Source organism: Bombus vancouverensis, chromosome 1 (assembly GCF_051014615.1).
Source record: "Bombus vancouverensis nearcticus chromosome 1, iyBomVanc1_principal, whole genome shotgun sequence".
Classification (NCBI taxonomy): Eukaryota; Metazoa; Arthropoda; class Insecta; order Hymenoptera; family Apidae; genus Bombus; species Bombus vancouverensis.
Window position 1 is genome coordinate 22,979,466 of NC_134911.1, and position 18,758 is coordinate 22,998,223.

Below are 18,758 nucleotides of genomic sequence, written 5' to 3' on the forward strand. Positions count from 1 at the left end.
TGAAATATAACAGTTCCAGATACGGTTAGCCATCGTCGATTCGTTTCATGAAAATGGTTGACTTAATTGATATTTCACAGACGAGATTCGAAAATGTTTCCAATCGAAATACAATTTTGTTGGACAAACCAACAAGAACGATCCTCCGGAGGATCGAGCTATTTATTTACATAGCGATGCGACCACATAATCCTTCTATTGAAATGAAAATCCCTGCTGATGCGTTCGATGTCTTTTGTGACCTGGCCAAACATGGAATAATCGTATTACTTTTACTGTTTAATACTGCGTTATTTTGTTTGTTAAACGACCAATAACATTATCAGTCGCTTTGAGGAATCGTTGCGTAAAAAGAGATTGATATTCTATAGGAGATCTGGTTATCTTTGATCTTCTAAAATAATTTTCGATATATGAATTTATATTTATGTAATTTGGTCAAAGTTTTGTTCGTCATGTTTGAAATTGATTCGATATCGATTAAAAGTAGACTATAGCTTAACAGCTAAAATAGCTTTAAATTATTCCTTTTTCTTCGATAGAAACACCCATTTTTATTTTAACTAATAATTTCATTTTGTTTATTTTTCTAAGTTCGTCTATCAAAACATACAAAAATATAAAGTAAAAAATGACATCAGGAGTTATTTTACCATTATGAGTCCAGTAGCGAAATTCGAAATAATTAAGACGACGCAACATATGCGTCATTTTTCGCAGTAATCAGAGACGCGTCTCTGCGATTACGCGCATGAATTTGTAATATTCGTGTTTGTGGCACTTATACGCCGTCGTTTTGATGCTTGGAATTCTAATTAAAGAAATTTGCAAATTTCCTGCATACGACGTGAAAGTGGAGCATCGAGGAATTTTGCATTTATGAAATGCATACGCGTGTAGCTACTGAAACTAATTGAAGCATAATTGCGAGTGTCCCTTGATCGGTTTTCCTTTTGCATATTTTATGCGATCTATCGGGGGACACGTACGGTTTCGTTCACGTTAAAGAAGGTTTTATGCAGTATGGTTTCTGTCGTGGATAATCGAAATTACGGCCATTAAGGTAATTTGCCATAAGCTCCATGAAATTTTATTACCCGCTGACAGAAATAATAAAACGATGACCCGTACGATCCGTAAAATATTTTAATAGGCGCCATTAAAGTCATAATTCGAACTAACGAAGCAAATTTTATTTAGTTCCATGTATCGCCATATTTAGATCCCACGCCTACGCACAAACAATAAACGGTAAATATTAGAAATATCATCGAACCAACGACATTATATTTTTTTCTTTGTTCTTAGTAAATTGTTTATTCGTTCCAATAAATTTTTTGCACGTGCATTTATACGATGAAAAAAAGAAGGTTCAGTAACGTTAGCTGTGCATCAAATCGGAACGAAAGAATTTCTGAGAGTTTCACAGTCGAAGAAACTCGTAAAAATATCTTGAAACTTGTTTTCCTTGAAATTGTTCCGGTTGCAACCGTAGCGGATGGGTCACGCACTTTTGTGAAATTCAATTCCCGAAAAAGATTTAGGCTGTCGTTTTAACTCGTAAGTATTTGTCACTCTGCATTCTGGTGAAATCCCATAAACGTTCCGTAAACGGGTTCCATCGAGACTTGGCGCCACTGCGAACGCATCTCTGACTACGTTCTCTTTTAAGTCCAACGAGAAATTCTTCTCGACCTTAAATCGCGTTTCGCTGGCGCGAGGAGAAAGCTATGAATGGTAATTCATGGCAGTTCGCGGGGAAATGCGTTATGAGTACAGCCTGTTGGTATTTTCAGGATATTTCTGGGTATCGTAAAAATATAATTTTACGTAGATATAGAAGATATTATTTTAATTTATTGTACGATTATATGTCCTTAATAAAAATTATATTAGATTTTTAACATCGAATAGATTGGGAACATGATCGACTCGACTCGACGAATTTATTACGAAGACAAAGGAAATATAAATATCTGGACATTGTAGGTTGCGTGGTCAAGTAAAAGTAGCGGAGTAAACTTCTATATTTTAATAAGTATATACCTCGGTTGACTTATCTATTTATGATTATCATACGAAAATAAACAGGCTTCAAACAAAATTATGCAAACGTATTGAATTTGTAATACGTCCAACCTGTACTAATGCGTCTTAGAACGTTTCTATACGAAGATGCCTCACGTAGTTGTTTTGCCACAGAGGATTAACACTGCACGACGCACATAATGTAATAAACAAACACTGGACGAAGCAATTTCGCTGCTACGCGCAACCTACAACCTGCGACAAGTTCAAACCTTTCGATATGCCCCTATATATACCAGTATAAATAGACGACCATGTCCTCCAGACACAGTCAGTCGCGCCAGTCAATATCAGTCAGTCAGTCAGTCAGTCAGTCAGTCAGTCAGTTGGGCGAACAGGTATAACGAATCTGTCTAACGAATCAGCATGACAATCAGTATCAGTACCGCAGTATCGCGCAATCTTATAACGAATATCATCAAGCGAGCAACGCTTGCGATTAACTTTGTATTCTACATTTCATAATATCTGTAAATATAGTTAATCGAATTAACTCGTCTCCTTATTACTTTAACCAACAACACGTCTCACCGTCCACCACGAGTCTAACCATACATAACAACGAATATTAGCTCCTTTTCTATTTATTTTACTTATATTTAAATAAATTACGTTTATTTTAACGATACATAATAATGTTGAGTGTAGATAGATGTTTCAGCTATTTCCAATATCATACGAGGTAACGCAGTTGTTGCTACAGTTGCGAGATTTGTGTAGTTCGACGTAGGAGATTTCCGACACGTGGTGTACGATATAAATGCTTGCAGGCTCGTGTAATCCGATGTAGATAACTTCAGTTCTATCTAGACTGCTCAAAATCCGATAACCGCGTGGAAACCCAAGAAACCCTCAAACCTCAAGATCGTACTATTCCCAGAGATATCTGGGGTCATCAGGATCGCAAAGATCCTCGGAATCTTCCAGGCCTCCTGACATTGGCCAAATTCTTGAGATCATCTAGAATCCACTAGACGTCCAAGATAGTTGGATTCCAAAGACATTCGTAGCCTCTGAGATATCCCGAGGTCTTAAAATTTTCCAGACCCGTGGGATGTACTAAATATTTCATTGTTCTCGCAGCCTTAAGCATTTGATTCTGAGGCACTTCTGAGATTCAAGGTGGATTAAATATTTGATTCTTTAATTGCATCAACTTCTGATATTAAATACCAGACATTACAGTCTCGATTGTTTCTTAATTTGAGTCTTGATTTTGCTTCTGGTACTAAAAGAATTGAAAAAGGATTTCTCAATATTGGTAACTCGTATCGATACGAACTCGCGCAAGTAGTCTTAGATTTTAAATTATTATACACGTTTAAATGCTTATAAATTTCACTGAATCGTGCCGCGTATCTTTGGTATTGCTAACGGGTGCAAAGTATTGGGGATTAATCGCAAAAGATTAATTAAATATTATATCGAACGCGATTCACAGTCATTATCGTGAAACCGTAGGATTTAACGGTCGGCTGCGACGAATCTCAAATTTGATTTAAAAAAACATTTAAATTTCGATGTTTCTCGCTATCGGATTTATTGAAATTCTACGCGAACGTTGCACGAGCGCGGCGATTTGCATAACGAACCACCGAGCACGCGGCACAGAAAATTCGAACGATTCTCGAGATAAGTATGAAAAGAGCATTATCGAGTAAGCATTTGCGATCGAGCGAAATCCCTTGGATACGCAACTAGATTCCAGGTTCGGCTGGTTTTTATCGACTGACAAAAGAATCGGGATCGCCGATCGGCCAAACGACTCACGCTGTCGCGGCATCGCGAATTACGTTTTTCCGTAATTTATGCGCATACAGAGTAAATGAATCGGTCCTGGAAACAGCAACATCTGCCGCGCGCCACGCAGCTTTGTGTACAGCGCTTAATTGGTAATTAGCTGGCGTATTTAACGTGAGCAGCGGCGAACAATTGGTCCCCCCGTATTCTCTTTCCAAATTCGTTTAACAAACGAATCGCAATTGCAATGATTACCAAGCGTTCCCAGCGAACGAACGGTGCGCCGTGATTGCGATTTTATTGGTCCATCCTGCACGCGTCGATTAAGCTTTTTGTTCGAATAAAAATTACCCGCCGCCCGCCGACTGTCCCTTTTACTTTCTATTTCTATCGCTTTTCCTACCGTTCGTCTACGTTCCAGTCCGACTGGAAATTCCGCGATTCTATCGCCATCCTCGTAAACATCGAATTTACGCGAACGTCAACGGAAATCGATGATTCGACATTCTTGGTTGATTAAATCGTTCCACGATATTCAGTCGTAATCCGGGGAAAATTGCCGAAGTAATTGTCCAGGGTGTTTGTGTCGCAAAATTTTAATACGAACGAACCGAACACTGTTTTAAACCTTTGCGCTCCTATATCGAGCGTGGTTCGACGTCGCCGCTTTTCGTACATAGGAACGTAATAATTTATATTGTCGCGAGTTTCTGACGATTACAGTATGGAACGTTAAAGTGTACACGCATCGCGACAGAAAATCAAGAAGACGATCCTCAACGATATTGTCACGTAAAATTAATGCTACAAAAAGGAGTAGCTGAGCTATAACTCAACTTGACTATGCCTTTATAATTTTCTAAGCTTTTATTCACGAAAATGATTCAGTACGATATTACGATGAAGTAGCGAAGTTAAAATAGTTGTTCAAATCACGGCCAAAACTGTACACAAGACTAGTCTCGTGGTCGAATGCTCGCAGTTTTATATGTCGAGTTTGTTGGAGTTAAAGGGTGAGGAGAGGATCCTGAGTGCCCTACGTGATGGGGAAAGTTTGGTGTTGGGCCATGTGCAAAGGTAAGGTCAAAGTCTAAAGGTTTATCGTCAGGTAGTGTGGAATGGCGTGGATTCGAGTATGGTCGCTGTCACGATATCCGCGATATCGATTAAATATTGAGGAGCTCACGTGTCTTGAACGAACGAACTCCCTTGTATCGTGCATTGTACATATACCGTGATCATTGTAAATAAATAATAATAATTTCGATATAACATAGTATATACTATATAAATATCTTATTCTATTCCATTTTGTTGGTAAAATACCGATATAGCGAAACATTACACGATCGTACTGTTCTGGCGGCAGTGACTGCTGAAATCAACGCGCTCCGTAGTAAAACGAAGGTTGGAAAATACCGCTGATCGCAAAGAGTTAAAATAATAAAGTAGCATTATTCTCAACAGTATGATTTTCATTCTGAGTAAAGAATAGCGTTTGCACGCTACCATTACGGTATCTCTGTAATTCGAGCAATAAATTCCAGTTTGAAGTTTAAGACGACAGGCTCGAGTGCTTTATATTCCGGTAAAAGTCAAAGAGGAATCGCGATCATAGCTACGCGAATTAAGGTGAAACGGGGAACAGCAGCGATCACAAATCAAATGGCCTTCGGAAAGAATCGATACAGTCGAGGGACTGGAGTAATTATGTTGCAAAATTGGCCAGCTCGGTACACGCGATCCCGTGACTGATTCGGATACGATTCCAGGTCAGATTGGATCCGTTCTGCTGTTTATGGTAGTCCCGACTCCACCACCCGATCCGAATCTATTTAGAGATATGATTTACGTTACGCCACCACGAACACGCCGCTGTCCTCTCTACCTGCCTTGTTCTCGTTCGAACGAGAGAAAAAGAAAAAAAAAAAAGAAGGGCCGATCCAGCATTGTCTGGCCAACGCATCGCGGTGCATTGTATGCAAATACCGAGCGACGCACCGATATCTCGGTTTCCCCTCCCGTTACGTATCCTCTGTCATGTTCCACTTCTTTCACGTTGATCGTGCAATTAGAGTCGCGTGAAAAACACGGAGATGGTGTCCGATGACTTACTCGTCGTGAAATGTGCTTCATTTGTCCGTTTCGATCGAAGGTTACATGGGAAAAATGTGATATGTACGATGTTTCTGATTTTCCAATTCTCGTGATATTTCGTCAAACTCGTTACTTGGTAGCTGAAAGGATGTATGTTTTAATGTAACATAGTTGAAAGGAGGAACAACCTGCTCGATAGAAAAATATAAGTCTTTGGTCGATAGACGATAAATTTATGGAAATACTTGATAATTTAGTAATAGTTTATTGCTTGACAGAGCAGTGGTATTTTAAAATTGCTCTTGTACGAACAACGAAATAACGTGATCTATCGTGTCTGCTCTATGGTCTTCAATTATACGATACATTACGCTGTGTCGCTTTTGTAGTCATTTCGTGTATTATGTTCGTTTCGAAGCCTCGATTTTCATCAGGAGACTTGTTTTCGATCGTACGATTGCCACGGACGAATTTCGTCTACGCTGACTTTACTTCCCTTTGTACAAGGTATATTTCATGGTATGGAAACAGCGATTCTTGGAAATTATTGATTCTTAACTTTTTAAAAACTAGCTAGTGGACCGTGAAAGTAAAAAATTCAAAAATAATTAAGCGTATCTCGGTGAAATAATATTTGCCAGTAACGTTCGTTAAAATTACATAAAACGAAGAGAACCTTATCCTACTTAAATATCGTAGAATGAGACTGGTATTAAAACGAAGTTCCTATTGCGCTTTACGATTAGAAAGAGGCGATATGTCTTTTACTGCATAAACTTTATAGATCGATCGAGTCGTAGAGAAACGGAGCTCGCAGAATGAAATTGATTTCACCGATTCATTCGGTCGGAACGGACGATGATTTCGGCCTGAAGCTCGTAATTTATTATCGTTCGCCTCGAAGACAGAATGGACATTGTTCGTTCCGTATCGCGGTGTATTCGGGGTAAAGGCCGACGGTTTAAATGAAAGTTTCGCGAACTCCGCCCCGTCGATTTGCGATGCGAGCAATAAACGAAACGAGGTCGCCGGCGATCATTGTACAGAGAAAAGTTTAACCTAGGAAATATCTGCGAATAAGAATGAAAAGCATCGACCAACGGAACTTTAGATAATTGCTGGGAGAATTGAAGAAAAGTTTCGCCTGGTGGAAATAGTAATCGCGATTCTCGTAGTCGCGATTTTCCCTCGCCTTCCAGCATCGTTTCTTTTTGCCAAACGACTGGTTTCATCAAACGTCAGTTTCCAGGGCAGTGACACGTTTCACAGAGGATCGATTTTCAGATACTCGCAAGAATTAATTGGAAGAATGAATTATTTTTTAGGACGGTGGTATTTTATTATTTTATCTAATAAAACTATTCCGCTTAATATAAACAGAATGTCACGATCCGCAAACCGGTTCAACCTTCTCGAAATGGTAAACGATATACCTAAAATATACAGAGTGGTTGGTAACTGGTGGTACAAGCGGAAAGGGGGTGATTCTACGTGAAAAAAGAAGTCGAAAATATAGAATAAAAATTTTTCATTTGAGGCTTTGTTTTCGAGAAAATCGACTTTGAATTTTCGCTCGGTACACGTGCACTTTATCGCGTCTCGTTATAACGGATCTCACTGCAGATCGTCGTCTCGATTGACGTTATTTTTTTAATTTTTTAGTTCTAAATTTTTAAAATTTTATCGTGGAAAAAAGGCCTGTGGCGGCACTCGATAGCACACCACCACTCGACACTAACTAGAGTCGGACGACGACAGCGCAGTAGTTAGCGCCTTAGGTTACGAACGTTCGGAACCCGGGTTCTCGAATCCCGACGACCGGAGTCCGATTTTTCATCCACGATACAAAAATGAGAAGAAAAGCGGTCGTGCCCAGCAACGACATCTATAGCCTAAGCACTCATGATACTACATTTGTGTAATATCAAAAAGGGAGGGGAGGGGGTATATGCTTGGTCTATCATATATTTAAGTCCGAGTTTCCTCGGGATAGTACAAGTTGTAAATTTAAAGTATAAACTAAGAATCGTAAGAGCGCTGGAGAAGAGAGAAAGTGAGAGAGAGAGAGAGTGTAAGTAAGAGTGTATGCCTTGGTGACGTCAAAGCTAAATGAGTAAAGGAGTGGGAGAAGGGTGCGAGGGTCGAGGGTCGGCATTTTTTGACCTGGCAAGACAGACGTTGAGAGCCGAGTGTTAGAATAAGACGTACGAAGATATTGTAGTCAGTTCTTGCATTGGGTATTGCTTGTTAAAATGAAACTAAACTTCGCTTCAAATAGAACATCCTTTCTTGTCCTTACTCTAGACTATTTAGGTACTACGTTTGTGTATTTATCGTAATTGTATATTTAAGCGAAACGTCGTTTTGTATAATCGTTTTAGACAACGTTCAATTATTTGACTTCGTCACATTTTTAAAGCTTAATACGATTTGTATATCCGCGGTATGTGTCGCATTAAGCGCTGGACTCGCATAGTTGGGCAATTTTGAGAAAGACAAGGAGAGACTTTGCAAGAAAACTGACACGCCAGGAGGTAAAAATGGTAACTGGAATTTGTCGCGGTTGTCAACAAGCGTGCACAAGTTTATGAAGATCGTCCTACCGTTGTTGACCATCGCAAAAACCTTGAATCGTTTGGCAAAGACAAATGGCAAAGTGATCGTAACGGCGCGGTTCCCAAATTTCTTGTTACATTTCCTGACTTTCTTGAACGTGACAGTTTACGTCCAAGAAAAATGATCGCTAGAGCTACGTGTAATCGCGTTTGATGTACTACGTAAAAAGTTATAAGGACGTAATATCGCGGCTTAAGTTTTTGCGTCGCTACAGATTTTCTTCGTGACAACTTAAGAATCGACGCAGTTTTGTTTGAAAGTTAGCAAATAATAAGATATCCGGTTGGTTAATTCCAGACATCGTTGCACGAGGACTCGATAGACGTCAGATTTCGCGTCGAAGAAAAGAACGAGATTCGGATCTTTGGACAGAGATCGAAACTTGTTCCAGATCGTTGGACAATGACTCGGTGACTATCGAAAATCGTAAGTTATCATATTTGGTGACCTTAGTGACTCTGATCTTTATCTTTTCTTGGCTCCTATGTTAATATTAAGGAACCTGTGCATAAAGGTTCTTGGATGGCTCAATAACATTTCACGTTTTTGATTCAAAGTACTGTACACTGTGGCCGAAAGCGATCAAAGCGAAGCTCTGCATTCTCAGCGGTCGAAGCTCCAAGATCTTGTAACGATGAAAGTTTTCGTGATGATTCCAAGCTCGCGCGACAGCAGGGTTGTCTGACTTTCGAGATCCCATACTACTAGAATCCGTAGAAATCTCCACTACTTTTGAAATGTTTTTATAAATTCTTCGTAATCTTGTAACTTCGAAGTAGTCTTGTGATTTCTTCCAAGCAGTGTGATTTATATTGGTATATTAAAAATTTTGAATTAGAATTTTATACGATTTTCACCAACTTTTTAAGCACTTGAAGATTAGATTTTTATTCGCAAACACGCGGCAAGAAATGCGAAATCTCGAATCAGCTGGCTGTGTGTGCGTTCGATGTTTTAGGTTGATGATAAAAAGACCCTAAGAGTATTGGAGTGTATAGCCCTTTATCGCCGAGAAATTAATAACTTCCTCTTACATCCTTCTTCATGAATTCTTTTAATATTATCATTATGTTTCTTCTACTTTCTATATTTCTATATTTTCTATATTTTATATTCTATATTTTCTGTAATTATATATTCTATAAATTATATATTCTATATTTTCTATAATTTATTTTCATCAATTTTCGATTATTAGTATGCGTATTTGTACAATTCTACCAGCGGAAATAGTAAACGCAGTCATTTGAAACGTAAGAAGTTACTGCAGCACGAATGCAATTTCTCGGTTAATTTCTCAAAAACAAAGATCCATGTACTCAAATCCTTTTGGAGTTGTTCTATCGTCAGCCTAAAGCGTCGAACGCGCATACAACCAACTCGTTCGAGATTTAGCAGTTTTTGCCATCTCCTTGTCACTTGCAATTTCTTCTGACGATACACATACTACGTTGGTATTTTCATTTCATATTCTTTGGCTCGAATAGATATGTTAATAACGCAGCAATAATTGTATGTTGCACGAAGAAGATTATATAGATCTGATTATGCTTATGTTCTTCAGCGATGAGAATAAAAATCTATTTGAAACGAAAGGCAATATTATCTTTATGATAAATCATTTCTCTTTGTTCGACTCTGTGAATAATTAATTTTCGAATCGATTCCGCCAGACCGGACTAGAACCATTTGCGCGAGTGTTCTCATCGCAGAGCGCCTGATGTAATTATGTTTTACGTTCGCCTTTGTATCGAGCGTTTGAAGTTCGTACAAAGCTATTTCCCGTAACGAAAAATGTTCAGCTGTAATTTGATGCAGAAAGTTGAAAAATTAATTCGCATATTGCTGTCAGAGAAAGTCGATTGTTCGCGAGGAATTATAAAGAGAATTAAAGTACTACGTTTTAATCAAATAAGAATTATGGATAACACGACAAGGTGTTACAGATATATTAGCTTTATGTATGTGAAACCTTCTTCAAAATTTCAATTTTATGCGATACGATATCAAATGAAAGTAAAAAAGCAGGTATTCCTTAGAACTCACGTATCGCATATTCAATATTAAAGAAATTTATAGAAATAAATGTCAAAATGTTATTAGCGTTACGAATAATTAGAATATCCCTGTGACTTCTCCATATAAATTTAAAATTGGTATAAGAACCGCGAAAGGTACTGCAAACATGAATTTCATATTTATCTTCTATTTTACCTAGACAACCGCTTAACGCATAAATTATTCTAACAGAAGCAATAAATGAAGAAACGCTAATATTACTTCGTTCCAAGAATTCTTTAATCGTAGATTTGACCCTTCTTATATATTTTAAATAATAAAACTATACAGTTAGTCGCCTGAAGAGTACGACAAATCACGCGGAAATTACATTGACGTTTAATATATTTCGAAAGAACTACGCGCAATTAAAATTTCATTTGAAAAAGAAACAACGTTTCATACGTACCAACCCAACACACATTATCTTCTAAAATACATGTCGTTGCAATAAAGGGATTTAATTGAATCCAGTGAGCGATCGAGAAAGGGCGGGCTTTTCGAATGTTCGATCGAATCACGTCGACGAATCTCTGTTCAGTCTTTTCGCTACAGTCTTTCGCAGTCTTGTCGATCTGGTTAATAGCGTGTGAAATCTCGTATAAATACGGTAGAAGAGCAGAACTGTCCGCGACATTTTGCAATCTTGAAACGGCCGGTCGTTAAATGGGAATGATCCCAGTTACATGACCGAGCTCAGCTGCGGGGCGAAGAAACTACGGCGATTCGATCCTCTAGTACCCGAAACCTCTTTTCCTCTTATCGGGGATTTCTGATAAAAACGTTTCCAATTGCCTCGCAATAGAACGCGCTGTCGAATTGTTGAAAATCTGGACAACAAAGGAGTTAAGCTCTATCGTTCTGGCTAGATCAAAGGAAATCCTTGAGAACCTTTGTAACTATTGTAAATGAAATAAAAGAAGTCATTTGGTGGAATAGCGTAGCGCAAGTACTACAATTCGTTGGAGTAGTAATTTCGTCGTTTGTTGTTTTGAATTCGGTGAAACTTCGATTTCACGCGATATTCACGTGGAAAATATTAATATGCCAAGACAGGCCAGAAGTAACAACTCTGTAAAGTAAAGACTCTGTAGATGCGGAGAATGAGTCGAAAATCGATATACCTGATATAATAGTAGTTGTAAGACTAATGACGGTGAAAAATGTATTACTTTACGAAAGTCACTTTAAATTCTACTTTGTTCAGTTTCGATGAACCGTAAGACGCTAAAACGTAGTTCTTTTCTTGTTTTGTATTCTCATTACTCCTCTTAACGAAACTTTAAGGTTCTTAAAAAATACTTTTCCGGGTATAGAAACTGTGCAAGTTTGATCAAAAGCAACTAGAACGTCCTATGTATAATTCTGTTTCAATCTTCATAAAATTCTGAAACCCACTATCCGGGCAACTGGTTCGATCCAGCGTTAAACCTTCGGTATTAACATCGTTACAAAGTTTCCCTTTGCTAGTTTACCGTTTCGTAGTCTGATCGAAATCTGGAGAATGGCTCGCCGTCAAATCGACAGAATCCTCTCCGCCGTTTCCAATTCCAGCAATAAAAAGTCGTTCCGTTTTGTTGCCTCTCGCCGTTTTCGTACAAGTTCCCTTGGCCGCGTCTTTTTCGATTCGAGATCCTTCCGAGGATGCTTCACCGTTGCTTCCAATTACCACGGGAAAAAAGCTGCCAATTAGGGAACGTGATTCGCGTTTCACACTCGAATGACCTCGCCGGGATCGCCGTATTTACGCAAAATCGTTGGATCTGGATGGAAGAAGGGACGATTGTTGGAAGCAATGATTTACAGCGTGAATTTAATTGCTCTGTCGATGGAATCGAGAGAATGCAAGATACTTCTCGGCGGGAAACGAAGGAACGCTTCGTCGATTCAAGTGTGTACACTTCACGGCATTAAGAGGAAGCGTTTGCACGTAACGAGAATTTGATAGCAGTAATTGATCGATTCATCTATCGATCCGCTATTTTTTCGTTTCAAGAGTATATCAAAATTTACTTCTGTGTTTGACGACTGTTATAATTCAATCGTATTTTATATTTAGGAATATTGATACGTTTTGAAGTTGTAATACGTAATGCGGCAATGGGAATTATCGGTGATCTTTTTGTCAGCGATTGAGATTTGATTGAGGATGATTGAGCTCCGAGTGAAATTACGGTACAAAAGACGATTGCGCGAGCATCCAAGGAGACGTGATTGCACGTTTCCTTCGTTAGAATGCGTAGCGTGAGGCTGAGTTAGTTCTTGAATGGTAGTTATCGAATTCTATTCTTTCGTGATGTATTGTGTTGTGCTATGTCACGTCGCACGTTTACCGCATTATATTAGTTTAGAAGTATTTTAATATATCTAATTACAGTTTGAAGTAAATTGACACTGGATCTGTGGAATATTAACGTCGTAAAATACTCGTAAAAATGCTTAAACATAAACAATATTTATTTGATATTTCTATAATTTGACACGAAACAGACAGATAACTAACTCTGTTTCAATTATTTCCTGACTATCGCGATTTCTGAAAAGAAGAAAATAAATTTGAGAAGACGGTATCGATGACGCTCATTGTTATTGAACTTTGCAATTTTTCAAGTATCGCCTCAAGAATGTTTAAACAAAAACGATATTTATTTGATATTTCTATAATTTGACGCGAAACAGACAGATAACTAACTCTGTTTCAATTATTTCCTGACTATCGCGATTTCTGAAAAGAAGAAAATAAATTTAAGAAGAAACAGACAGATAACTAACTCTGTTTCAATTATTTCCTGACTATCGCGATTTCTGAAAAGAAGAAAAGAAATTTGAGAAGACGATATCGATCACACTCATTGTTAATGAACTTTGCAATTTTTCAAGTATCGCCTCAAGAATGTTTAAACATAGACGATATTTATTTGATATTTCTATAATTTGACACGAAACAGACAGATAACTAACTCTGTTTCAATTATTTCCTGACTATCGCGATTTCTGAAAAGAAGAAAATAAATTTGAGAAGACGGTATCGATGACGCTCATTGTTATTGAACTTTGCAATTTTTCAAGTATCGCCTCAAGAATGTTTAAACAAAAACGATATTTATTTGATATTTCTATAATTTGACGCGAAACAGACAGATAACTAACTCTGTTTCAATTATTTCCTGACTATCGCGATTTCTGAAAAGAAGAAAATAAATTTAAGAAGAAACAGACAGATAACTAACTCTGTTTCAATTATTTCCTGACTATCGCGATTTCTGAAAAGAAGAAAAGAAATTTGAGAAGACGATATCGATCACACTCATTGTTAATGAACTTTGCAATTTTTCAAGTATCGCCTCAAGAATGTTTAAACATAGACGATATTTATTTGATATTTCTATAATTTGACACGAAACAGACAGATAACTAACTCTGTTTCAATTATTTCCTGGATATTGCAATTTCTGAAAAGAAGAAAATAAATTTGAGAAGACGGTATCGATGACGCTCATTGTTATTGAACTTTGCAATTTCTCAAGTATCGCCTCAAGAATGTTTAAACATAGACGATATTTATTTGATATTTCTATAATTTGACACGAAACAGACAGATAACTAACTCTGTTTCAATTATTTCCTGACTATCGCGATTTCTAAAAAGAAGAAAAGAAATTTGAGAAGACGATATCGATCACACTTATTGTTATTGAACTTTGCAATTTTTCAAGTATCGCCTCGTACCAAACGTACCAAAGCTCCTAATGTTACCGCAGTAAAGAGTCGCGAGATGGAGCTGGTGCAAATTTCGCGAATTCGGCTCGTCAGAAGAAGGGGACTCGTTCTCGTGATCTTCTTATTGTCAGTAACAATTCCTTCGACGACGTTGATCTAAGGACGAGACGATATCTCCTGGGACGGTGTTCCTCCGCGAGTAAGCTTTGTCGAAGCTCGGGTTATTTGCCTGGTCTTCCATCGTATCGTCGAACGAGTATAGAAGAAGAAGAAGAAGAATAAGAAGATGTAGAAGAGGAGACAACAGAGAGGGCAAGCTTGAAAGGAAGTCGAATTTCATTATGGAAGGAAGAGACGCGTGTTCTCTATATTGGCCGTAGCCAAGAAGCTAGAAGAGGAAAACGAACAAAGGAGAGAAATTTGACGGTGGAAAGGGAAAACGCGCGAGGTAGAACGAGACGAATACAACGAGTTGTAGAGAAACTGAAAAAGTTGCGTACGCCGGATTTCATCGAGTAGGAGAAACGAGAATGTTATCCATGCAGGGTGTCGCAAAATATGTAGAGGATATTTTTATGGGGTTAGTCGTAGATATCGAAACACTGAAAGAGGTTTCTGCGCAAAAATATCGTCCGAGGCTCATATCGCAATTTACGAACAATTTCATTTTACGCTCGAAATACTTTACGAAATATACCGATGTCGATGAGTCAGCTGACGAATCTCTCTGCGTATATCATTCGTACTTTGTGTTTCTCGCTCTGAGATCCGCGAACCGAACAAAATAAGAGAGTAGCATTTCGATTGTACATGTATTTCGAGCAGTGCTGCGAATATTATTTACGGAAAGCAGAAATACACGCATTGAAGTGTTTTCTTAACGAAAGATATACATCTACGGAAAAATCAGACGAACGAGATTCACCTGATTAAATGGATTTTATATAAAAGTATCAATACTTGTATCCTTCTAAGATATGCTTGAAGAAACTGTTATCACTCAACGTAATATCTACATAGTTTCGTTCCTTCGCGTTGCAATGAAAAACACGAAGTCTTTATCGATGCTAGTACACTTCCAACGTGATATAAAATTGTTCCACTTGAAAAGTAAGCCTCGGGTGACCATAGAAACATATTCTCTACGTGTTTTGTGACTCTGTATACGAAATTCGGGAAGAAAATGGAATCAGAAAGAAACGAAGAACGGAAGAAGCGAAGGACGTTTGCAAAAGAGTGAAAGCGGATGGATCGAGGACAAAAACGGTGGGTGCAGGGACGAAGACGAGAAGAAATTCTCTACCAGTTCTCTTTCCTTTTCTATCCCCTGCACCCTTTTCGTTCGCGAGGGAAAAGCAAGGGACAGGGTTCTGCGAAGAAAGGAAGATCGGAAAATTGCCAAAAATGTTCGACGATGAACCGATGGAATAATACACGAACGAGCACACACGGAAAACGCAATTTTTGGCAGAATACGTATTAACCGCGATTATATCTCGATGAAACGATTCTCGACTTGATCTAACAGTGCGTAGAAATCGTGGGAGCCATCGTCTGGCTTGTGTTTCCTCGATGGATCTTCTTTTCTGCGAAGAATGGGAGAGACAGCCGCGCAATTTCAGATCGGGCGACTGCCAAGAGAACTTACGACTTGGGAAGATATCGCTCATGGCTGGTCGACGGGCGAAAATTTTTCGCTGTCGTCCCGAATCTTTTGATGCGCGACGTGGTAATTAATTATTTCCTTTCGTGCAACGAATTTGTGATAATAAAAAATACCTTAATAGATAATGTGTGTGTGTGGGAATTAAAGAACGCGCTCTTTCTGTGTCCACAGCCGTAATAAATATCCGTAGCGACGAAACTATAAATCACTTAGATTCGAGCATTATTTTCGATATATTAAATAGAATGTTTTACCGCAGAAGGAATCGTAATAGAAATTTATATACTTAATTTAGTACCCAAGGATACATATGTTATGTACGAAACAAATTCCATTGAGAAAAATTAAGAGTTCATTCTACTGTACACCTGTGAAAACATAACTTTTCTTCCCTTTGCACTTGCTAAAAGAATACAGTTTCACCCGTATATCTGAGAAAATTTAAACAGACTTACATCTGTTTGAAAATATTAGGTATCAAGTTGTCTGAAAAGTTCCTGTTTTCGCTATTCGCTATCATTCATATCGTTAATAATTAAGCGTACCTGCTAGTAATTAGTCGCGACATTTATCAATAAACAGATGATTTTGGTAATCACGAAGAGAATCGGACCGTGTCGCGTTAGGAAGCATAACGTCGATATTATTCACGAGTCACGACCACGTGACAAACGAATCGACTAGCAATTAATTGATTACCTTTGTTACGTCGGATGACACTCTACCTAAACCAAGTCACACACCGCGGGCCAGACGGAAACCAGATGTCCGCTCATCCTTACTGCGTACCCTCGAATAGTCTTAAGGACCCGTCATTGCTAGCTGAGGTCCTTCAGACCGAACAAATATCTTTGTTTCTAAATCATTTTCTAAAGATTCTCCTCTACTACGGCTTGACACGGGAAAGTTAGTTTTTCTCACGTACGATGCTTCCCATTAGCAACTTCCTATCGAGGGCGGCTAAGACCCTTCCTAGTCCACCAACCCTCGTTTATCCAATCAGAAGCAATGTATACTGCCCTCACTTTCCTGACCAGAAATGTCATGAACAAATCCGATGTTTCCGTGCGCTAGACACACCCATCGCTGGCTTTCCTTCGACACAGCATCGTCACTGAACTTTACTTATTATACAACGCTAGGAAAGTCAACATGTCAGTAAGGGGTTAGTCTACTACAACAAAACTCTATAGTGTGCCATTGCATCGCGTCTCTATACGCTAAATCATTGTCGACGATATATATCATAAGCAACGGTGTAACTTAAGTGGGAAAAATATCAATTTTATAGCCCTGTGAATCACAGTGTTATACCCTCTCAACCACCCCTATTATCTTAACGGAAATCAGGGGATCGATCAACTCGTGGTGTCGATTATTACAATCGCAACGGGAATTTACGACTTCCGTTGACGTGTTTCCTCGCGATTGGTCGAAAATACAACCTTAATCGTAAAAATATATCTTATCGCTCTGTTTTTTATCGTAACAATTAACGTTGCGGTGTTACAACGTCTACTTTCTTACAACAAACTTAATAAATTTCCTTGTTTGAACGTAATAAAGAATAGAAATAACTACAGGATATCCCTGCGCTGCATTACTCCCCTACAAAAGACGCAGATATTAGGTACAAGAATACAAACTGCTGGCCGGTATTACCGTACAATGCGAACGCAATACTCTCCAAGAAAAGAGTCGTAGGAGGGGAGTTATTCTTCGAATGCATTCGTAAATGGGCTTCTGGAGAATCTCAGGAGCATCCTGAAGGCGAAGAGTGCGCGCAAAGTGCAAGACAATTCTCTGTCATCAAGGAAACCCGATTCTCCTCGTAGACCAGTAAGTGCTTCTGATCGTGAGGCAGAACGAGAGAAAAAAAGAAGAAGAAGAAAAAGAAGCAAGGGAGCAAGGGAAAGATGGAGAAGACAGGGAAGGGCGGTACATACGCATGAATGGGCGAAAGCTCATTCTTATTTCCGGCGCGGTTCATTGTGCATTGTTCGTAAAATGGAAATGGAGCCGGCGATAATTTGCGTTTGAACGAGTCCCCCTTTACCTCTTTATCCTTCTCTTGCCCTTTTCATCCCCTACATTTTGGACTTTCTCGCTGGTCTGGCCAGCCAAATTAACGAGAAGCGTTCGCGATTACGTGTATTGGCCTCATAAAATAAAATAAAATATATTTGTACATTAAAAGTTTGGAATTAAAGGTTTCTACGACAGCAACGTCGTAGGTTTTTGTTTAAATCGTTGAATTCTATGTACTATGTTGTCCGAAAAGTTTCTTTCGTTTCATGAGGTGATAATAGGCGAACAACAATTTCTGTTTTATATTATTTTATCGAATTAGGTATGATCCATTTCGTTATATTTCTATTATCACGTTCGTGCATAATTCAATAAACTAATATAAAACGAAAAACATTGTGCGTCTATTATTTCCTTATAAAACGAAAGAAACTTTTCTGACAACTTAATACTACGTGATGGCTCTAAACTGTCGGCTCTTGGCACGTAGAATATTCATTGGTTTTTACGCTAAAAAATTTTCATAACGAACAGGTCGAGCTATTTTTTATTCAGATAACGTATAATGACTCTTTCGTGCTCGACGTTGCATATATACGCGACGAAGTTATCAATTAACCAAAAGACAGATGTATCTCTTTCCTGTAAAGTTGGCCTGCTGTGCATTGTGTCTTTTATACATAAACATACGAAAATGCTTTTCGATTATAAATAATCAGGAAAAATTTCCCTACGGTCGAAAAGA

At 38.4% G+C, this 18,758-nt stretch overlaps 1 protein-coding gene across 7 annotated transcripts in view; it reads left to right on the top strand.

Annotated features, from left to right (window-relative positions):
• Positions 1–18,758, top strand: part of LOC117159436 (uncharacterized) — a 170,045-nt gene that overhangs the window by 63,786 nt on the left and 87,501 nt on the right. For 5 of the 7 annotated variants that reach the window (XM_076623130.1, XM_076623133.1, XM_076623137.1 and 2 more), the window contains one exon: positions 8,839–8,967. The exons of the other annotated variants lie outside the window; for them this stretch is intronic. In XM_076623130.1, coding sequence (XP_076479245.1) covers positions 8,839–8,967 — 129 coding nt within the window. The remainder of the gene's footprint in view (positions 1–8,838; positions 8,968–18,758) is intronic. 7 annotated transcript variants of the gene reach the window in all.